We start from the raw sequence: 23,052 nt of genomic DNA on the forward strand, positions 1-23,052 counted from the left end.
TGCGTAGCAAAAGTCAGAACTGTGTCTTGAAACTTATTAATTTTTTTTTGAGTTGAACTGTAAGATGCTTTCTTGCTGCTGGTGTGGTTGAGGGTGTTTGAAAAACTGCTTTTGAAAATTACCTAAAAATTCACAGCAGGTCTAGGGTGTGGTCTGCTTGGCAGAGTGCTTGCCTGCAGGCACCAGGCCCTGGGTTTGCTTCCCAGAATTGTATCATGATTAATAAAAACCCAGAGACAGAAATTGGGGTTCAACCTGAAGGTCAGAAAAGCAAAACAGCCAGTCACTGGCTCTTACCTCTGCCTCAGTCTGAAATGGCGATCCTGCCTCCAGGAATCTCAGAATGAGACTGAGAGCTGTCTCTCACATTTTATAATCCTCTCTGGTTCTGGGATTAAAGGCATGCACTACCACTGCTTGGTTTCTATGGCAAACTAGTGTGGCTACTGGGATTAAAGGTGTGTGTCACCACTGCCTGGTCTGTAAGGCTGATCAGTGTGGTTGTTTTACTCTCTGAGCTTCAAGCAAGCTTTATGTATTAAGATACAACTGAAATATGGCTGCACGGGATTGCATAAACTGAGCGTGGTGTTGCATGTGTATAATCCCAACACTCAGGGGGTTGAGGCAGGAGAATTGGGACTTTAAGGCCAGCCTTAGCTATGCAGTGAGTTTCCGTTCTGTCTGGGCTACATGAGACCTTGTCTTAACCAAACAAGAACAAACAAAAATGCACCTGGGCAGTGGTGGCTTTGACCCCAGCACTTAAGAGGCAGAGACAGGTGGATCTCTATAAACTGGAGGAGAGTCTAGCCTGCATAGTAGGTTCCAGGTCGTCCAGGACTACATAGAAAGACTCTGTCTCAAGCAAACAAAAGCAAAATTAATTTTTAATTTAAAAAACCCACTATTATTAGTTGGGAGTGGTAGCACACACCTTTGATCCCAGAACCTGGGGTCAAAGGCAGGAAGATCTTTGTGAACTCATGGCTTACGGAGAGAATTCCAGGACAGCCAAGGCTACACAGAGAAATACTGTCTCGAAAAACCAACAAAATAAAATGAAAACAAACAAACAAACAAAAAAACCCGCCATTATTATATCAAGAGCTGGGGGGCTTATTTATTTCTTTTTGGGGCTCACAGACATGCAGCCCCACGCCCTGTTGACACAGTACTGGGAATCCATCATTCATCCCAGGCAAGCACCCTACCGATTGAACCTTTTGTTTCGTTTTGTGTTTTGTTGTCCTTATGTTTGCTTTTTTTTTTTCAATATTTATTTATTTATTATGTATACAATATTCTGTCTGTGTATATGCCTACAGGCCAGAAGAGGGCACCCGACCCCATTACAGATGGTTGTGAGCCACCATGTGGTTGCTGGGAATTGAACTCAGGACCTTTGGAAGAGCAGGCAATGCTCTTAACCTCTGAGCCATCTCTCCAGCCCCCTTATGTTTGTTTTTGACACAGGGTTTCACTATGTAGCCCTGGCTGCTCTGGAACTTTCTAAGTTAATCAGGCTGGCCTTGAACTCATGGAAGATCTACCTGCCTCTGCCTCCCGCGTTCTGGGGTTAAAACAGCACCACCCTGTTCACTTTAGCCACACCCTTTTAATTGGTTATTGCTGATACTGACACCTGAGTTCTCTCTCTCTCTCTCTCTCTCTCTCTCTCTCTCTCTCTCTCACACACACACACACACACACACACACACACACATACACACTCACACACACGGGCGCGCACGCTCACATACACACACACTGACCTCCCCTGCCCACCCGCAGGCCATGGACAGCCAGAAGCAGTTCTCCAGCCCCGAGATCCAGTTCCTGCTCTCCTGCTCCGAAGCCGATGAGAATGAAATGATCAACTGCGAAGAGTTCGCCAACCGCTTCCAGGAGCCAGCACGGGAAATCGGCTTCAACGTGGCAGTGCTGCTGACCAACCTGTCGGAGCATGTCCCCCACGACCCGCGCCTGCGCAACTTCCTGGAGCTGGCTGAGAGCATCCTGGAGTACTTCCGGCCTTACCTGGGCCGCATCGAGATCATGGGCTCATCCCGGCGCATAGAGCGGATCTACTTTGAGATCTCAGAGACCAACCGTGCTCAGTGGGAGATGCCCCAGGTCAGTAGACCTGTATCTGTACCTGAGGCCTTGGTGCCATGAGTGTTCATACCCTACATGGGGCTGCATGCACCTTCAGTGCCGGTACCCCGGGCCCTGCTTGGCTCTAACAAGCCCACACCCCTCCGCGCATCGTATTATGTTTGAAGACAAGGTTTTATCTATCCCAGGCTAGCCTTAAACCCACGTTGTAACTGAGGATGGCGCCTATCTCCCCAGTGCTGGGATTACAAGTGCGAGCCTCCGTACTTGGCTTTTGGGGTTCTGGGATTCAAACCCAGGACTTCCTGCATGCAAGGGAAACACTACCAACTGATCTACACTAAACTTAACCCCACACCCCTCCTCAAAGCAACTTTGTGGTTCCTACTGTGATCTTGCACGACCCAGACTTGCTGGCACACACCTCTTGCGTGGGTAGCCCTTGTGCATTGCAGCACTTGCACGGGTGTGTCCTCATGGCCGCAGCAATGCACCAGGACTCACAACTCGCACCGGGAGCTCTGGTCATTCTGATGCAGTCACACCTACACTTGAATCTGCATGCTTACACACACCTTGCTCCCCTGCCCTCTGGGCCCTAGTGGGCCCATGCCCACTGCCCCATACACACTCTGATGGCTCTGAGGTGTCCTGGCATGCTCGCACACCCCCTCTGGTCACTGTCCTCTCAAATTGCCCCTCAGAGCAATGTCTGGGGCAGCCTGGGCCTCCAGAGTCCCATCTCAGTGTGCACCACCCTCAATCCCAAGCATCTAACCCACCAACGCTTGAGTGTGTCCCACAAACCCCCGAGAACACACTCACATCTCCCACAGCACACGGTAGCCTGCTGAGTGCACCGGCTCATCTGTGAGTCCCACGCCCTTTTGTTTGCGTTCCCCATGTGGCCCTCACTCACTTTCAGCCCTGCCCTGCCCTCCTGCATGCACTAGCACACAGTCTTCACAGTCTTGCACACACACACACCCTTGGCACGCCCCCAAGCACCTGCACACTCCTTTGCAAGCTCTTGCTCTCTCCTTCCTCTCTCCTAGCTCACCCGAGGCTCACACACGCATGGCCTCCTTATCCCCCACACCCCTCTTATCTCTCCTCCGCAGAACCCAGCTCTGCATATGCTGCCCCACAGAGTGTCCTGCCCACGAGCTTTGGGCCCTCTTACACTGACTCCCGCACACTTCCCTTGCATAGACTGGAAATGCAGGCCCTTGTGTGATTACATGTCTTCTCTGCTGCCTGGTCCCAGGCTCTTCCTGCATTTGGAGTCACATCCTACCGGCATCTTCCCGCATGCCAATGCTCTATTCACACCTAAATTCTTCCTTGCTCGCCACAAGGATCCTCACGAGCTTGTATCCCATGAGGGACACGACGGCCTTCCCCCCACCCCCCACCCCGAATACCTGTACGCAGGTGCCTGTAGGGAGCTCCCATTCACCACGCCCTCCCGGTGCTTCTGCTGCTAGCTCCCCCTACTCCAATGTGCTCCTCCTCTGCTCCCTAGTGCAGACCCTCTCTTCCTGTGATCTCTCTGGACACCCACTCCTCCTGTGCATACCTGCCTGTGCTCCCTGAGAATGCATGCATGTCCACGTGGGCCTTGTGGGAGATTTATCACCAGTGAGCCCTGCACAACTGTGAGATGCCAGCACTAGTCTAACCGCTAGACACCTGTCAATCTTTAACTCTTCACAGCCATTCTTCCATTGGACTCTATTTATGGAGGGGGAAACTGAGGCCCACAGAATTAAGTAAAAATAATCACCCAACTTTTCAGTGGTTGAATCAGGATTTGAACCCCATGACAGCTGCAAACCTTTTGCTCTCAGCTACCATATTCTGTTTTCCCAGAAAGGCTAGAAGTCGCCTGGCGTGGTGGTGCATGCCACTTGGGGGTGGAGGCAGGAGTACCAGGAGGAGTTCAAGTCATCCTCATCGACCCAAAACGAACAAACAAAACAGCTAGAAGGTATATGCTGGGCATGTACAAGTACATGCGTGTAATCCCAGCACGTGAAAGGCTGAGGCAGAGGGATTACATGTACAAAATAAGCACCTGTTAAATATGGAGACTGTCTCAAAACAAAAACAAAAGCTAGATTCCGGGGCTAGCCTGTTGGGAGCTCCAACTCTACACAGATCTCTATGATCTGTGTCAGCCTGGGTGACTGTCTAGATCTGTGAATTCTTGGTTCACTGCCTGTCTTTATTAAGGTAACATACTTACTTACAAATGAGTTATACACACACACACACACACACACACACATAAACACATACGTATATACATACACATACATGTATGGAGAGAGAGACTGCAGCAGCCCAGGGCAGCCTAGTACTTGGGGTCCTCCTGCCTCACCTCCCATGAGCTCAGATGACAAGCATGCTGGAGCATGTTCTGTAATTAGCTGTTGTTAATAACTTGTAAGCTGTGTGCAGCTATGTACACCTATAGTCCCAGGCACTCTGGAGACCGAGTGGAGAAGATTGCTTGAGGCTATGAAGTCAGAACCAGCCCAGGCAGCCTAACAAAACCGTGACTTCTTGAATATTAAAGACGGTATGAGACAGGCAGTGGTGGAGCAAACCCCCACCCCTCCACCCGCGCGCACTCCATGCGTCTGGACTGTCTGGTGTGGAGAGCCATTCATCCCGAGAAAATGGGTACGGCCCGAAGGGGGGCCGCCCTCTTGCGCTCACGTTGCATGCACATTAGTGTGGAACCTGGCACTAAACCATTCCTAAATGACCTGCTTCTGGGTCTGGATTTCACACGCAGCAGAACAGCTTCCTCGCTGCAATCTGTTGAAAGTCAACCCTCGACACAAGGGTTTGAAAGAGAAAAGAATAATAGCAGTTACGAGTGCTTACTGCTCTTGCAGAGGGCCCGAGTTTGGTTTCCAGCACCCACGTTGGGTGGCTCACGACTCATGCCTTCTCCCAGAATCCTAGGTCCCCTGCATTCGCATACACTCAGACACACGTAATTTTATTGTTTTTAAAGATTATTGTATGTGAGTGTTTCGCTTGCACGCAATACATTCACTGCCTGTATGTGCGTTCCTGAAATTCTTGAACTGGAGTTACAGACGGTGGGTAAGTTGCGCTGTGGATGCTGAGAACCAAACCTGGGCGTCCCCTGAAAGAGTAGCCAGTGCACTTAACTGCAGAGCCATGTCTACAGCCTTACACATAACTTACACCAAGAGTAATAAAGGAGATTGTGAAGGGTTGTGCTATACAATTTCAGAAGTTCAAGGCCATCCTCAGCCCTTTAAGTAGTTGGAGGCTAGCCTGGGCAACGTGAGTCCCGTTTTCAAAGGGCACCTGCTACATTGAACCCCGCCGTCTGCTCTTCTCTGCAGGTGAAGGAATCCAAGCGCCAGTTCATCTTCGACGTGGTGAACGAGGGCGGCGAGTCCGAGAAGATGGAGCTGTTTGTAAGCTTCTGCGAGGACACGATCTTCGAGATGCAGATCGCTGCTCAGATCTCAGAGCCAGAGGGCGAGCCGGAGGAGGATGAGGACGAAGACACGGAGGAAGCTGAGGAGGGCGCAGCGGGCCCCGACGGGACGGGTGTTGCAGCGGCCGCGGGCGTGTGGGCTTGGCTGGCGGCGGCGGCAGGCCGGACGCTGCGGGGCCTGAGCTACCGTAGCCTTCGGCGGCGCGTGCGGAGGCTGCGGAGGTTGACGGCGCGGGAGGCGGCCACCGCGGTGGCCGCGCTGCTGTGGGCGCTGGTGTCGTGTGCTGGGGGCGCGGGCGCAGGCGCGGCTGCAGGGGCGCTGAGGTTACTCTGGGGCTCGCTGTTTGGTGGCGGGCTGGTAGACAGCGCCAAGAAGGTGACTGTGACCGAGCTCCTGGCGGGCATGCCGGATCCCACGGGCGACGAGGTGCACGGCCAGCAGCCGAGCGGCCCTGGCAGCGATGCCGAGGGAGAGGGCGTGGGAGAGGGCGAAGGCGATGCAGCCGAGGGCGGTGGAGATGAAGAGACGGCTGCGGACCAGACTGGCACGGGAGGTGTCGACAGGGCGGTGGCTGTGGCCGATGGGAGCCCATTCCGGCCAGAAGGCGCTGGTGGTCTAGGGGACATGGGTGACACAACACCTGTGGAGCCTCCCACGCCAGAGGGCTCGCCCATCCTCAAGAGGAAGCTGGGGGTGAGAGAGGCTTGCAAGGTTCCAGGGAGGGACAGCCTGACAGAAACCCTCAGAGAAAGCAGAACTGAAAGAGGAAAGAGAAGGTCAAAATATTGGGGAGAGAAATACATACTGTGGACTAGAGAGAACCAAAGAGCTAGAGATCAAATTAGAGGAATGGGGGAGGGACCGGGACTAAAAAAACACATGGAAACAGTGCCACGGACACCAGGGATGACCCTCAGAGAAACACAGGGCTCTGGGCGGTGGTGGCGCACGCCTTTAATCCCAGCACCCAGGAGGCAGAGGCAGGCGGATCTCTGTGAGTTCGAGGCCAGCCTGGGCTACAAGAGCTAGTTCCAGGACAGGCTCTAAGGCTACAGAGAAACCCTGTCGTGAAAAGAAAAAGAAAGAAAGAAAAAAAGAGAGAAAGAAAAAAAGGAAAGAAAGAAAAACATAGGGCTGTAGGGAGTTAGCCAGTCTATGAGAGAAAGGTTCCCCAACATTCTCACCCCTTGGAGCTACAATTGCTGCCTGTGGTTGTCAAGGTGATGAGAAGCCATGAGGGACAAAAACATCTTTGAGCAAGCATGCTAACACAAGCCTGTGATTCCCACACTGGGGAGGCTGAGATAGGAGGACCTGGAGTTCAATACCAGCTTAGGCTACACAGCAAGAACCCACCACAAACAGACAAAAACCTCTTTGAATTCAGACTGATTCTGCACTGGATTGCAAACCAGGCAGTTTATCTCTGTGAGCCTCAACTTTCCCTCTTAACAATAAGACTCTCACTTAATCCCCCTTTCCTTGGTAGAGGGGAGTAAGGATAACACTTTGGTTACCCAGGGAGAAAGAAGTGAGGCCAGAGAGTAACAGACTAGACAGAGACTGGTGAGCACCCCAAGGCTCAGATCTGTGTCCTATCCCCAGGTGGAGGGAGAAGAAGAGGAGCCCCCTCCAGAACCAGAGCCGGAGCCCGAACCTGAGAAAGCCGAGTGAGTGTCTCAGAGTGGAGGGAGCCAGACTCTTGCCTCAACCCTTCAGAATTGAGGGCCTTCTTAGGTCAAGGCCCAAATTGTACTGGTCACTCTCTGGCCTCTGCCCTCTGCCCTCTGCCCTCTGCCCTCTGCATCGTTCAGTCCATACCTGGGGACAGAGGAGAGACTTGAAGAAAGGCAACAGAGATAGGGTGTTCCTTTTAGCTCTGGATCTCTGTGCTGTGCACATGAGTCCTTCTCTGTGAAGTTATTTTGATCGGGTGTGGTAATCCCATCCATCTAAGGGACATAAGAGTCAAAAGTTGAAGGCCTGCCTGGGTCATCAGAGCAAGTTCAAGACCATCCTAGGCAACTTACTGAGAAGTCTCAAAATGGCAAGGAAAAACTGATGCATCTCAGAGGCGGAGAACTTGCCCAGCACGCTCAGGGCCCAGCTTTAACCCCTACTCCTGCAAAGGAGTAGCTTTGCTTTGTTTAGCCGCGCCCCTACCCGCACCACTCAGCTGTTTTACTGGAGTTTGTGAGGGCAGGGCCCCGCTTGTCTGCGTCCCCAGCACCATCTAGACCCGGCCTGCCTGGCATAGGATGGCCCCCAGATGACTTTGAATGAATGACTTGCCCGAGCATCCGCTGAACCCTTTCTGTGTCCTACAGTACTGAGAATGGAGAGAAGGAAGAAGTCCCCGAACCTCCTCCAGAACCCCCCAAGAAGACACCCTCTCCGCCTCCTCCAAAAAAGGAGGAAGCTGGAGGTGCAGGCCTGGAAGAATTTTGGGGGGAACTGGAAGTACAGAGAGTGAAATTCTTGGTGAGGACCCAGCAGGGGCACCCTAAAACTTTCTCTTCTTGTGAGGATTCCGCTCTCCCAGCTCCAAGCTCATCTCAGAGAGGAACTCACTAAAGAAAGGGCAGAAGTGTCCCCAGGCACAGCTGGGAGGTCTAGACCCTCAGAGGTCCTGGGCGAGACCCATCTCATCTGTCCCTGAAGGAGGAAGGTGTCTGGGAGACAGCATCCTGTCTCCACCTCAGCCCGGTCCTGACTTGAGTTGGGGACAGGACAGGAGGTTGAATAGAAGGCCGTGAGAATAGGGATAGGAGAAGTGGGGGTGGGGAGAGATGGCGTGATGAAAAAGCCATCTTCCACTTCTGGTAACGCAGACATTGAAGCAGTGTGGCATGGGGGCTGGGACATGGACTCCTGTTGACCTGGAGTCAAACCCCAGGTACGGGATTGGGGTGTGGCTCAGTGGCAGAGAGTTTGCCTCTTATGAGAGTCCCAAGTTCCATCTCTGGTATCCCTTCTCCCTTGGCTGTATGACGTTGAGAAAGACAGCACTTCCCTCCCCGAGCCTCAGTTTCTTCTTTTGTAAAGGGCCATCACGGCAATGGCACGCCCACAAAGCCATGGTGTGAGCCAAATAAGGGCCTGGCATTTTCTGCACTCTCGGCGGAGTCTTGGCACCCAGTGGGCTCTCCAAGGGAGGGAGAGTGTGGGAGCAGCCAGTCAAGGCTGGGTTTTTTGGTTGTGGGTGAGCAGTGAGATGTGGTCAGGGATGAGGCCGCACTGTGACCGCTCTTCCTCTCTTTCTAGAACTACTTGTCTAGGAACTTCTACACGCTGCGGTTCCTGGCCCTCTTCTTGGCATTCGCCATCAACTTCATGTTGCTGTTTTACAAGGTGTCTATGCGGTGGTCCCAGGCCCCGGGGGAGGGTCAGATCCTCGCCCAGCTGGGAGGTGGGAGGCTCAACACACCACAGGGCCCAGCTCCCTTCAGGGAAGGAATGAGGTTCCAGACTGAGACTTCTTAAGGGAGTCTGGACTAGAGAGCTGGGTCTGGACACGCTGTGGGTCTGAGTGGGAGTGGCTGGACCCGTGGGGGACAGATGCATGCATGCATTGAATAAGGGACACAGAACTGCTTTCACAGACAGCTTGGCCACCTGCCAGGCAGTTCCAGGTGTGAGAGAACCCTCTGCAGCACCCATAGGCCAGCTGAGGAGAGGTGTGTGCGGAGAAGAAAGTGGGCAGCTCACGGAACAGAGGGAGGGCTAGGAACCAGGCCTCCTGAAGCCAGAGGGGGCTTTCCTGGTCCTGTTGGGGGAGGGGCTAGATAACAACACACAGGGTGTGGCAGAGACAGGTGATGGTAAAAAAATGCTTAGCCTCCTCCTCCTCAAAATGGGCTCAAAACCACATTTATAGGTGAGACTTGTGAAACTTAAAAGCGGGAGCCAGGGTCAGGTTTGGTGGTGCATGTTTTGATCCCAGCACTTGGGAGGCTGACACAGACGATCACTAGTTTGAGCCAGCCTGGGCTATATAGCAAATCCCAGGCAAGCCTATGCTATCAAGGTCCTACGTCAAAAAACAAAGTGTTGATGGCAGTGGGGCGCACACCTTTAGTCCCAGCACTCAAAATGCAGAGGCAGGTAGATCTCTCTGAGTTTGAGGTTAGCCTGGTCTACATAGTGAGTTCTAGGCTAGCCAGGGCTACCCAATGAGACTCTGTTTAACAGAGAATTGAGGAGGGAGAGGAAACAAAATAGTGTCTTATAAGTATTACTACTGATTGTGAGTTTGGCATGATAGGCCAGGGGCCTCCTGGGTCCCCTCTGATTTACCTCTGACCCCACTTCAGGTCTCAGATTCCCCACCAGGGGAAGATGACATAGAAGGCTCCGGAGCTGGGGATACGTCAGGGGCAGGGTCTGGTGGTGGCTCTGGCTGGGGCTCCGGTGCCAGCGAGGACGTTGAAGGTGATGAGGATGAGAACATGGTGTACTACTTCCTGGAGGAGAGCACGGGCTACATGGAACCCGCGCTGCGGTGCTTGAGCCTGCTGCACACGCTGGTGGCCTTCCTCTGCATCATCGGCTACAACTGTCTCAAGGTGAGACCTGACCTGTGACTGTGGTCCTGGGCGGGAGGGCACCTAGAACTGTGGGGGCAGGAGACTTTAGGATGGGTAAAGACAACCAGTACAGGACTGAGGCTACTCTGGCAAAGGGAGCTAATGCAGACCACGGCTGGCGGGCTAAGCTCCAGCTTATTTTCTCTGTGCGTACGTGGCTGTGTTCGTTTCCCCATCAAGGGGGCAAATTTATCATGGGGAATATTATTGTCTGCCTGTTAATCGTTTGAGTTTAGATCTCTGTGAAGCGGGGAGGTGAAGAGGTGGCGCAGCGGTTAAGAGTACATACTGTTCTCGCAGAGGTCCCGTGTTCGGTTCCCAGCACCCGTGTAGCATTTTGATGTTTTCTTCTGACTTCCATGATCACCTACATACACATAATAGCATGCACTCAAAAACACATAGACCCACACTTAAAATATTTTTTTAAATAAAAAGATCTCTGTGAAGTCAGGCCCATACTGGTGCATGCTTATAATGCCAGGGAGGCTGGATGAGATCAAGTTCTGGGCCAGCCTGGGCTACATAGGGAGCTTCTGTCTCCAAAATAAGCAGGGTATGGGCATGCAAGCCCTCACCCCTAGCCAAGTAGCTGTTGACAACTGATGATTGCTAAGGGGTAAAAAGACCATTTTCTTTAGTCATATGGTCTAGGGTAGGTTGCCCGTGCTCCAGGGGAGGGGCCCACACCCATGTGTATATAGAAAGTGCCAATTAGACTTGTGGGTTATATTTTAAAAAATAAAACAAAGAAGACAAAGCCAGGCATGGTGGCACACACCTTTAGTCCCAGCAGCACTCAAGAGGCAGAGCCAGGCAGATAGCTGTAAATTCCAGACCAGCCTAGTCTAAATGGAAGGAAGGAAAGAAGGAAGGGAGGAAGGGAGGGAGGGAGGGAGGGGGGAAGGAAGGAAGGAAGGGAGGGAGGGAGGGAGGGAGGGAGGGAGGGAGGGAGGAAGGGAGGAAAAGAGGGAGGGAGAGATGGAGGAAGGGAAGAAGGAAGGAAGACACATAAATAGATCTGTCTGTCACTGGTGCGTCTTTGGGGTCTCAGATGTGACTGGAGAGTGAAGTCTCACGTCAGATATGCCCAAGGTTTGTCGTGCCCCCCAAGGCACGTCTCACACTGTGTCTCACGGGTTCTGCACATCCAGAAGTTTGTGTAAATCTTGTAATTTTGCTGAATGAGAAGAGCTCTGTGCACGCCGTGCCTGCTGCTTGCCCCCCTTCCACGCCCTTCCACCTGCCTCTGTCTTATTCACCTTACAGCCTGAGTTAACACCTCTCCGCCAGAGCCGCAGCCTGCAGCAGACAACTGGGGTGCCCCCAGCTTGCCCTTTCCCTTATAATGTCACCCACTTCTGCCCGCACCTCTCCACCCACCGGCCACCCTCTACCTGCATCTCTCCACCTACCCCTAACCTGCACTTTCTACCCAGAGAGCTTCACTAGGCTCCAGGCAGGTCGCATGGCTTCTGCATAGCTCATGCCAACCATCACCTCTGTCTCCCTTTGTGCCTAGGTTCCCCTAGTGATCTTTAAGCGGGAGAAGGAGCTGGCCCGGAAGCTGGAGTTTGACGGCCTCTACATTACTGAGCAGCCTGAGGACGATGATGTGAAGGGACAGTGGGACCGCCTGGTGCTCAACACGCCGTAAGTCCTAGCCCCTCCTTAGGGTGGCAGAGGGAACAGGGCTAGATCTCCACTCCAGTGCGGACCTGGGTCTCTGAAGAGCAAGGCTCTACCCCATGGCCTGACTTGTTCTGCCTGGGCTCATTATTCTCTCCATCCGATGGACACTTGAAATTCCTGTGGGTGTGGGGTTGGGGTGATGACTCGATGAGTAAATCCTTGCTGCTCACCATAAGGACCTGAGTTTAGATCCTCAAGCAGCGACATAAAAATCTGGTTGTGAGTGTCTGGTGCAGGGAATCCCAGGGCTAGGAGACAAAGGTAGAAGGATCAATGGAGCTCACTGGCCAACTGGCCTAGCCAATTGGTGACCTTGGGGTTCAGTGAGAGAACCTGTCTCAAAAAGTAATGTGGAGAGGGCGGGAGAGATGGCTCAGCAGTTAAGAGCACTGGCTGCTCTTCCAGAGGTCCTGAGTTCAATTCCCACCTCCTACATGGTGGCTTACAACCATTTGTAACTGCAGTTGCAAAAGATCTGACCCTCACTTCTGGCCTCCAAACCATGTGCAGGCAAAACACCCATACAAATAAAATAATAATAGCCGGGCGGTGGTGGCGCACGCCTTTAATCCCAGCACTCGGGAGGCAGAGGCAGGCGGATCTCTCTGAGTTCGAGACCAGCCTGGTCTACAGAGCTAGTTCCAGGACAGGCTCCAAAGCCACAGAGAAACCCTGTCTCGAAAAAACCAAAAAATTAAAAAAATAAATAAATAAAATAATAATAATAATGTTAAATAGATCCTAGAGTCAGGTGTAATTGCTCACACAGGTACCTCAGCACTCAGGAGCTCGAGGCAGGAGAATAATTCAAGCCCAGGAATTTAAAAACAGCCCTGTCTCAGGTTGTTGTCCCCAGGCCTGGCCAGTGGCTCCTGACCCTTCCCATGGGTCTTAGTGTTCTATTGCTCTGAAGAGACGCCATGACCAAGGCAACTCTTATCAAAGAAAGCACTTAACTGAAGGCTGGCTTCTAGTTAGTTTCAGAGACTTCTATTATCATGGTGGGAGCATGGTGACATTCAGGCAGGCACGGTGCTGGAGAAGTTGCTGAGAGCTACTTCCTGATCTCTACACAGCAGAGAGGGGTTGGGGGACTGAGACGGACCTGGTGCGGGATTTGGAAACCTCAAAGTGGCAACAAGACCACACCTAATCCTTTCCCACCAGCTCATCAGCTACTACATAGATGGATGGATGGATGGATGGATGGATGGATGGATGGATGGATGGATGGATGGATGGTGGGTGGTGGGTGAATGGATGGTGGATGGACGATGGATGTATGCAAATATACAAGGCTCTGGGGATCAATCTCATTCAATCCGCCACACCACCCTAACCTCTCCATGCTCTCTCTTGACAGGTCTTTCCCCAGCAACTACTGGGACAAGTTTGTCAAGCGGAAGGTGAGAGGACAGTGTGGGGAAGGGAGGGTTCCTGGGCGGAGCAGGCCACTCCCAGCTTTGCCAAGAACTTGTTTTGTATGGGACTCTGGGCAAGGGGCAGTGCCACTCTAGAGAACCTGGGCGGGTGATCATGTTCCTTCTCTAAAGAGAAGCTGCACGTAGAGGGCACAGGGCGAGGATTCAGTCTGTAGGTGTCTGAGAGAGGAGATGAGCAACAATGTGGTGAGCACAGTTAAGAATCATGCCTTTGGGGGCCCGAGGATGTAGCTCAGTCGGTAGAGTGCTTGCCAAGCATGCACAAAGCCCTGCGTTCAATCTCAGCACAGTATAAAATAAGGTGGTGCATGCCTGTGCTCAGGTGGTGGAGGCAGGAGGATCATAAAGTCAAAGTTGTCTTCATCTATACAGTAAGTTCATGACTAAATTGTGTTATATGAGACACTGTCTCCAAACAAATCCCAAACCAGCTACTACGTAGATGGATGGGTGGACGATGGATGGATGAAGGGAGGGATGATGGATGGATGAATGGATGGATGGATGGATGGATGGATGATGGGTGAATGGATGGTGGATGGACGATGGATGGATGGTGGATGGACGATGAATGGATGATGGATGGAGGGATGGATGATGGATGATGGATGGATGGATGATGGGTGAATGGATGGTGGATGGATGATGGATGGATGGTGGATGGAGGGATGGATGATGGATGGATGGTAGATAGATCATGGATAGATGGATAGATGGATGGATGCATGGATGGATAATGAACAGATAGATGACGGATGGATGGACTGGAGAGATGGCTTAGTAGTTAAAAACTCTTGCTACTCTTCTAGGGAATCCAGCTTCAGTTTCCAGCCCCACATCTGCAGCTTATGACATCATGTAATTCCAGATCCAGGGCATCTGAGACCCTCTTCAGGATTTGATGGGCACCCACACATCTGTGACATACACTCACACAGACAAACACACATACAGCTAAACAAACAGTAAATCTTGAAAGAAGTAAACCCAAATAGAACTTGGCAATAAATATTTAAAAAAATAATAGCGGCTTTAGTAATGGCTTTCGTGGCTATGAGCACTTGAGCACTGGCTGCTCTTACAGTGACCCTGGGTTCAGTTCTCAGCACCCACGTGGTGGTCCACAACTGCCTGTAACTTCAGCTCCCCTGTATGAAATGCCCTCCTAAAGCCCTTATGGGCAGTGCACACACATGACAACACACATACATAAGACTTAAAAAAAATAACTAAATAGCCCAGTGACACTATGCCTTTTATCTCAGCATTGGGAGGCAGAGGCCAGTGGATCTCTGTGAGTTTGAGCTCAATCTGGTTCACAGAGTGAGTTCCAGGCCGTCCAGGGCTGCATGGTGAGACCCTGTCTAATAACAAAAAGTATTAAAAACTAACTCAGCGAGGAGACGCAGGAGTGTGTTGGCCAGGGAAGGTTGCTGATTTGTTGGAGAGGGCTGGAGTGAGTCCGGTAGAAACGTGTTGAGTGCCTGGGGTAGGAACGTGGGAATAGCAAGGATGCTGGTGTGGCTGGGGCGGAGAGCGAAGTGGACATTCCACCAGTCCCAGTTATCAGCCTCCCTCCCCAATAATAAAGTTTGGCTACTGTCACAGCCGGATGTTTCCTCCCGCAGAAACCAGGTCCTTCTTCCAAGAAAAATGCTCCCCCTATTTTTCTTGCAAAGTTGAACATCCCTGGAACCCCTATACAGGCAATGTCCCCTTTTCCAGCTCCAACCTGTCTTCATGGCCTGAGGCTTTCTCCTGCAGGTTCTGGACAAACATGGGGACATCTTTGGGCGGGAACGGATTGCGGAGTTGCTGGGCATGGACCTGGCCTCTCTGGAGATCACAGCCCACAGTGAGCGCAAACCTGACCCTCCACCGGGGCTACTGACATGGTGAGAGAGACACATCAGCCGGGGTTGGGTCAGGGGGCACATGGGGCTAGTGTCTGATGCCCAGCCATCTGGCTGTGTCCCTCTCCCTGTTCCCTCAGGATCATGTCCATCGATGTCAAGTACCAGATCTGGAAGTTCGGAGTCATCTTCACAGACAATGTGAGCGGGGGCTATGGAGAGGGAATGTGGCAGGAGAGCAATGTCTCTGGATGAGGGAACAGTACACGCCAAGCCCCTAGGATAGCAACGTTGTCTGAAGGGCTTTGGGAGGGTTCCAGGTCTCCCTGATCCCAGAAAGATTCTAGGGTGCCTTGCTTCTACAGTGCCTTCTCACCCTGAGGTTCTCTGTCCCCGAAACATCCGCTGCCTTGGGTCCTTCTTAACTCATCTCCCACCCGCTCCCTCCTCCCTAGGCTCTGAAGCAGATGCTCCCCTAGACAGTCCCCTAGGCTTCTGTCCTTGCTCTGGGGCATCCTTCCATGTTTCCTGACCCCGTCCTTTTCATACTCAGTCTTTCCTGTATCTGGGCTGGTACATGGTGATGTCCCTCCTGGGACACTACAATAACTTCTTCTTTGCTGCTCACCTCCTGGACATCGCCATGGGAGTCAAGACGCTGCGCACCATCCTCTCGTCTGTCACCCACAACGGAAAGCAGGTGTGTAGAGGACCTGGCAGGGACCTGCGAGGAAATCTGGGAGTGGGGGGGGGGGCGGGACGGGCTGTGATGATCAAGAACTCCTGGGGAAGACCACATGATAACTAACGGCCCATGCGTGCTTGCGTGCCTGCGTGGGAGGGAGAGGTGAGGATGGAGCAGTCTTTTTTTTTTTTGAGACAGGGTTTCTCTGTGGTTTTGGAGCCTGTCCTGGAACTAGCTCTTGTAGACCAGGCTGGTCTCGAACTCACAGAGATCCACCTGCCTCTGCCCCCCGAGTGCTGGGATTAAAGGCGTGTGCCACCACTGCCCGATGGAGCAGTCTTTTTTGAGGGGCAGGGCAAAGGGAATGGCCACCTGGAAGGGTTTTGAGCCAGAAGGTAAGGCCATTCTTTGGTTTATTTTTGTGTTTTATTTGGAGGTTATTGGAGATGGGTTTCCCCGCGTAGCCCTGACTGAACTGGAACTCGCTTTGTAGACCAGGCTGTCCTCAAACTCAGAGATCGGCCTGCCTCTGCCTCCGAGTGCTGAGATTAAAGGAGTGTGCCACCACACCAGACCTAGGATAGGGCCGTTCTAGGGGAGGGGAGAGCTAAGCAGCTGGAGTGCAGAAGAGGTTCCAGTATCCAAGGAGCCTGAGAGTTGAGGTTGCTGTGTAGAAGCGAAACGTTGACCCTTGCCTGCCTGTCCCCAGCTGGTGATGACAGTAGGGCTCCTGGCCGTGGTGGTCTATCTGTACACGGTGGTGGCCTTCAACTTCTTCCGCAAATTCTACAACAAGAGCGAAGACGAGGACGAGCCCGATATGAAGTGCGATGACATGATGACGGTGAGCCCTTCCCGCGCTGGTCTAAGTTACTGAGTGGCTGTGGTTCGCTGTGATGAAACCCCATGACCCCAGCGCTACCGTCGCTGTGATGAAACCCCATGACCCCAGCGCTACCGTCCCTGTGATGAAACCCCATGACCCCAGCGCTACCGTCGCTGTGATGAAACCCCATGACCCCAGCGCTACCGTCCCTGTGATGAAACCCCATGACCCCAGCGCTACCGTCGCTGTGATGAAACCCCATGACCCCAGCGCTACCGTCGCTGTGATGAAACCCCATGACCCCAGCGCTACCGTCGCTGTGATGAAACCCCATGACCCCAGCGCTACCGTCGCTGTGATGAAACCCCATGACCCCAGCGCTACCGTCGCTCTGATGAAACCCCATGACCCCAGCGCTACTGTCCCTGTGATGAAACCCCCCAAATGACCCTAGCGCTACTGTTGCTATGATGAAACCCCCCAAATGACCCTAGCGCTACTGTTGCTATGATGAAACCCCATAACCCCAGCGCTACTGTTGCTATGATGAAACCCCATAACCCCAGCGCTACAGTCGCTGTGATGAAACCCCATGACCCCAGCACTACTGTCGCTGTGATAAAACACCATGATCCAAAGCATCTTGGGGAGGAAAGGGTTTCATTCATAGTAGTTCCATGTAACAGTTCATCATCAAAAGTAGTCAGGACAGGAACTCAAGCAGGGCAGGAACCTGTAGGCAGGAGCTGATGCAGAGGCCATGGAAGGATGCTGCTTGTTTCCTGCAGCTTGCTCAGCCTGCTTGCTTGCTTATAGGTCCCAGGACCACCAGCCCAGAGGTGGCACCACCCACAATGAGCTGGACCCTCCTTCATCAATCACTCATTAAGAAAATGCCCTGGGGGGCTGGAGAGATGGCTCAGTGGTTTAGAGCACTGGCTGCTCTTCCAGAGGTCCTGAGTTCAATTCCCAGCAACCACATGGTGTGCAGGCATACATGAAGGCAGAATGTTGCATACATAATAAATAAGTAAATAAATAAATAAATCTTTTTAAAAAAATAAAGAAAATGCCCTGCATGGCTGTCGTATGGCAGCGTCTTCTCAAATGAGGTTCCCTCTTTCAGATATCTGTAACTTGTGACAAGCTGACATAAAACTAGCCCGAATGCTAAGCTTCCACGGCCTGTCTCGAAGGGGCTTAAATAGCAGCATCTCTATCAGGGGGGTGTGAGGAGGGCTTGCCAGCTGGTGCAGCTAAGACGCTTTGTACAAAACCAGCCTCAACATCATTTCAGCTGTTAAAACTGTAACTGTCTCCTTGAATCCCAGCACTCGAGAGGCAGAGGCAAGGGGATCTCTGTACTCTTCGAGTGGGATGATCTGGAGCAAGCAACACACCTACTCCCTCTGGCCTGGCCACCTGTGACTTCACAGACAGATCTGTAGGCCTGCGAGGGACTGCCTAGCCCCACAAGCCTTGAAAGTCTTAGACTAGGGTTCAGAGGTGTAAGTCAGTGGAAGAACACAAGGCCCTTGGTTTAGCAAAAATGTGCTCATGCAATCCCAGTATTCAGGAGACTGGGGCAAGGGGATCATGAGTTCAAAGCCAAGCTGAGCTACAAAGGTAAGGAGACTACTCCAAAGGTTTGTTTTGGGTTTTTGAGATAGCGTTTCTCTGTGTAGCTCTGGCTGTCCAAGAACTTGCTCTGTAGACTAGACTGACCTCAAACTCACAGAGATCCTCCTGTATCTGCCTCCCAAGTGAGAGGATTAAAGGCCTGAACCATGTGCCCAGCTAAAGATGTTTTTTCTCCCGTTGTTCAATTGTAAGCGAATATTTCATATTTCTCTCTCTCTCTTTCTCTCTCTCTCTCTCTCTCTCTCTCTCTCTCTCTCTCTCTCTCTCTCTCTTTTCGAGACAGGGTTTCTCTGTGGTTTTGGAGCCTGTCCTGGAACTAGCTCTTGTAGATCAGGCTGGCCTCGAACTCACAGAGATCCGCTTGCCTCTGCCTCCCGAGTGCTGGGATTAAAGGCGTGCACCACCACCACCCAGCTATTTCTCTTTACTAACAATGGCAATGATAACTCACACTGTGATGTGCTAGAGGCGGGGCGACAGTCAAGAGAATCATTTCAGGGGTTTGTGCCAGAAGATGACTTGTGATCGGGCTTCATGGGCTCCTGTTCGTGGGCTGCAGTCCAGCCCCACAGCCTGCTCCCCATCACTGTCACTGGCCTGAGCTCTTAGTCAACACAACCGGGACCCCTCACCTCCTGCAAACACGGAAAAAGCGAGTGTGAAGTCTGTCCCATGTGCCAGATGACCTAGCCCCTCCCCCACCCCTGCTTAGAAACTTCTGGCAACCCACACACCCAGTGGAGAAGGCTGAATCACGTCACCATGGCTTACAAAAGCAGGGAAGAGCTGGCGCTACCTGAGTCTAACCACAGTCCTTTCCGCTTTCGATTTTTGGCTCTCTGGTTCTTTTTCAGTTCCTCTAGGACCATGCGTTTCCTCCCACTTCTGGTCCACTGCATTGACCTCTCTCTGCCCTGAACCAGGCAGCATCCATACCCCTCACCTGACATCTTACCTTCTGAATTACATGCTGCCTCCTACAGGAAGTCCTCTTTCTGACCAGTGCTTGAGCCAGGGCCTACAGAACCCACATGACCGCCCATGCCTCCTCTCCCTCCTGATTCTTGTTCATAGTGACGCCTTTCCTAGCCTCACCAACCTTATTTCAGTTCCTCATGGAAGCAAAAGAATGAAAAACCAAAAGCAAAACAAAACAAAAAAAGTTTTTTTCTTTTTTTTTCTTTCTTTTCATGCATACATGGTGTTTTGCCTAAAGTGTGTCTGAGTTATGGATGGCTGTGACCCACCATGTGGGATCTGGGTCCTTTGGAAGAGCAGACAGTGCACTTAACCACTGAGCCAACTCTCCAGCCTCCTACCTCCCAAAAGAAATTTTAAAAAGTTTGGTGTAGCCAGGCAGTGGTGGGGCACACCTTTAATCCCAGCACTCGATAGGCAGAGACAGGAGGATCTCTGTGAGTTTGAGGCTAGCCTCGTCTACAGAGTGAGTTCCAGGACAGCCAGGGCTACATAGTGAAATGAAACCCTGTCTCTGAAAAAAAAAACCAACCAAACAAACAAAAAACAAAACAAAAACTTTGGTGTCTGTGTGTGAATAATGTGTGACACCCAGCCCCCAAAATTTATCTTTTCCTCCCCAGTGTTGACAACCACATTGTTTTTGACTTCCCGGCACACTCTCTCCCATCACCCAATCCATTCTCACTTCCTTCAGCTTCCAGCGAAGCCTTGTCCTCCTGCATGAAGTCACTCTGTTTGCCCTCCTGAGGCAATCTGAGCCATTCTGATCCTTACCCAGCCTGTGAGGGCTCCTGCGCCTTCTCCAGTTCACAGTGACCACAGTGGCCCTCCCCAACGCAGCCTGACTGCTTTGTTCCTGTCACCTGTCCTGTTTCCAGTCCCCAGTGCAGCAAAGGCTGACTGAACTTCTGATCCTCCTGCCACCACCTGAGATGACAGGCCTGTGCCACCATCTCTGTTTCATGTGGTGCTGGGAATCAAACCCAGGACTTCATGCGTGCCAGGCAAACACGAGATATACCAACCAGGGTACATCCCCAACTCTGACTACTTGAGTTAGTCACATTCTGCCCTGTGTGACTGAATACATAACAAAGGCAGCATGTGGAAGAAAGGGAAGATGTCCGCCCCTAATTTGAGAATACAGTCAGCTCATCATGGAGTCCAGGGCATGAGGTGACCGGTCACTCTGGGACCCCAGTGAAGAAGCAGAGGAAGGAGGTGCTTTCTGCTTTTGATTCACTCTAGGACCCCAGTGAAGAAGCAGAGGAAGGGGGTGCTTTCTCCTTTTGATTCACTCTGGGACCTCACCTCACACTGGGCCCACATTCAGGCTAGATCCTTCCCACCTCAGTTAACCCAATCTAGAAACTTCCTCGTGGACGTGCCCAGAAGTCCCCTCCTAGGTGAACCATGAAGGCCCACACCGACACCCTTTGGTGACAGTCCCGACATTTCCCCAACTGTGAGAGGCAGGGCCAGCCAGGGCGGTGTCTGTCTCTGCTGTGTCTCCAGGTCTGCCTCATCCAGCCCTCTGGTAGGTGCTGGTGACTGCCTTCTGAGTGAACCCCTCCCTCTGCAGTGCTACCTGTTCCACATGTACGTGGGTGTCCGGGCTGGCGGAGGCATCGGGGACGAGATTGAGGACCCAGCGGGCGATGAGTATGAGCTCTACCGGGTTGTCTTCGACATCACCTTTTTCTTCTTCGTCATTATTATCCTGCTAGCCATCATTCAGGGTCAGTGCTGGCTGGGCATGTGGGTGTGAGGAGCACCAAGTGGCTGGGGGCTGGCTACCTCCCTGGCTTAGCCTCTTCCTACCCTAAGCCCTCACGCTGGTGGTCTTTCCGAGCCTCAGTTTCTCCATCTGAAAAAATGGAGGCGTTAAAACCGGGCACAGTTGTCACATGACTATAATCTTAGCTCTCGGGAAGCGGGGGCAGAAGGGCTGCATAAGCTTGGGGCCAACCTGGTCTACACTCCAGACCAGTCAAGGCTACAGTGTTTAAGATGCCATGAAGATTAAGCCATGCATTCCTTTGAAGTGTCTGCCCCATAGGAAGTACTCAGTAACTGCCTGGTTCTATTCTGTTTGGGAAGTGTGGTAAGATCAGGGAACCCATGGAAGAAAGGCAAGGCCCAGAAGTGCTGAGTGTACAGGGTCCTGACTTGTGTCCTGCCTGATCTGTGTCCTGCCACCCCAGGTCTGATTATTGATGCTTTCGGGGAGCTCCGAGACCAGCAAGAGCAAGTGAAGGAGGACATGGAGGTGCATCAGGGCAAGGATGGCTCTGAGGGGTTGTGGGGTACCAGGGATGTCATATGGACCTTGACTCTGACATCTTTCATTGTCCTCAGACCAAGTGCTTCATCTGCGGGATAGGCAGTGACTACTTTGATACGACCCCACATGGATTTGAGACCCACACTCTGGAGGAGCACAACCTGGCCAATTACATGTAAGGATGGGAAGTGGTGGGTGATCAAGAGGGCAGGAGGGAGGCTGTCGACAGCCAGGACAGGGCTACTGAGCCTGGGCCAGTTGTGGAAAGGAGTGTGGATATCCATGGTGTTTAGCCGATCAGAAGGCAAGCATCACTGTGGCTCGGTGATGAAGCAGAATCCTCCAGTGAGGGGCTGGGGTGTGGCTCAGTGGTAGAGCCCCTGCCTAGGATCCCCCAGTGAGGGGCTGGGGTGTGGCTCAGTGGTAGAGCCCCTGCCTAGGATCCCCCAGTGAGGGGCTGGGGTGTGGCTCAGTAGTAGAGCCCCTGCCTAGGATCCCCCAGTGAGGGGCTGGGGTGTGGCTCAGTGGCAGAGCCCTTGCCTAGGATCCCCCAGTGAGGGGCTGGGGTGTGGCTCAGTGGTAGAGCCCCTGCCTAGAATCCCCCAGTGAGGGGCTGGGGTGTGGCTCAGTGGTAGAGCACCTGCCTAGGATCCCCCAGTGAGGGGCTGGGGTGTGGCTCAGTGGTAGAGCCCCTGCCTAGGATCCCCCAGTGAGGGGCTAGGGTGTGGCTCAGTGGTAGAGCCCCTTGCCTAGGATCCCCCAGTGAGGGGCTAGAGTGTGGCTCAGTGGTAGAGCCCCTGCCTAGAATCCCCCAGTGAGGGGCTGGGGTGTGGCTCAGTGGTAGAGCCCCTGCCTCGAATCCCCCAGTGAGGGGCTGGGGTGTGGCTCAGTGGTAGAGCCCCTGCCTAGCATGCACTGGGTTCTGAGTTTCATTCTCAGAACCAGAAAACAAAACTAAATACAATGCAAGTATGGTTCTTCCCTTTCCCCTGTGGTCTTCTGTCCCTCAGGTTTTTCCTGATGTATTTGATAAATAAGGATGAGACGGAGCACACCGGTCAGGTAAGGAATGCTAATGAGGGGTGAGTGGGGACATGGCTGACAGAAAGCCATTCCAGCAGGCTGTACTCGAGTTCCACCCTGAGTGTACTCAATAAATTAGTCTTCGAGACGACAGTCAGCAGGCAACAGAAGCCTCGGAGACCTGACCAAAGGACTCTTGTCCCCTCAATCCTAGGAGTCGTATGTCTGGAAGATGTACCAGGAAAGGTGCTGGGATTTCTTCCCTGCTGGAGACTGTTTCCGCAAGCAGTATGAGGACCAGCTCAGCTGAGGTCTGCAGCTGGCCCTCTCCCACCTCAAGTGCCTTATTCCCACTGCAAGCTCCTGGCCAGGCTGCGGGCACAGGTGATGCTGAATGAGACAAATAAAGCCTATGCTACCCCCCAGCAATCAT

General features: G+C 52.5%; 1 protein-coding gene across 5 annotated transcripts in view; it reads left to right on the forward strand.

The window, feature by feature from the left end:
• Ryr1 (ryanodine receptor 1) overlaps positions 1-23,048 on the forward strand; it is a 134,319-nt gene extending 111,271 nt beyond the window's left edge. For all 5 annotated transcript variants that reach the window (XM_075986704.1, XM_075986732.1, XM_075986713.1 and 2 more), the window contains 17 exons: positions 1,795-2,136; positions 5,508-6,299; positions 7,212-7,276; positions 7,934-8,087; positions 8,871-8,957; positions 9,920-10,171; positions 11,715-11,845; positions 13,248-13,290; positions 15,091-15,221; positions 15,320-15,380; positions 15,733-15,879; positions 16,574-16,708; positions 20,895-21,051; positions 21,517-21,581; positions 21,671-21,771; positions 22,607-22,658; positions 22,834-23,048. In XM_075986704.1, coding sequence (XP_075842819.1) covers positions 1,795-2,136; positions 5,508-6,299; positions 7,212-7,276; positions 7,934-8,087; positions 8,871-8,957; positions 9,920-10,171; positions 11,715-11,845; positions 13,248-13,290; positions 15,091-15,221; positions 15,320-15,380; positions 15,733-15,879; positions 16,574-16,708; positions 20,895-21,051; positions 21,517-21,581; positions 21,671-21,771; positions 22,607-22,658; positions 22,834-22,929 — 2,811 coding nt within the window. In that variant the 3' untranslated portion in view covers positions 22,930-23,048. The remainder of the gene's footprint in view (positions 1-1,794; positions 2,137-5,507; positions 6,300-7,211; positions 7,277-7,933; positions 8,088-8,870; positions 8,958-9,919; positions 10,172-11,714; positions 11,846-13,247; positions 13,291-15,090; positions 15,222-15,319; positions 15,381-15,732; positions 15,880-16,573; positions 16,709-20,894; positions 21,052-21,516; positions 21,582-21,670; positions 21,772-22,606; positions 22,659-22,833) is intronic.
• The last annotated feature ends 4 nt before the right edge of the window (positions 23,049-23,052 follow it).

This window comes from Microtus pennsylvanicus, chromosome 1 (genome assembly GCF_037038515.1).
Source record: "Microtus pennsylvanicus isolate mMicPen1 chromosome 1, mMicPen1.hap1, whole genome shotgun sequence".
Taxonomy (NCBI): Eukaryota; Metazoa; Chordata; class Mammalia; order Rodentia; family Cricetidae; genus Microtus; species Microtus pennsylvanicus.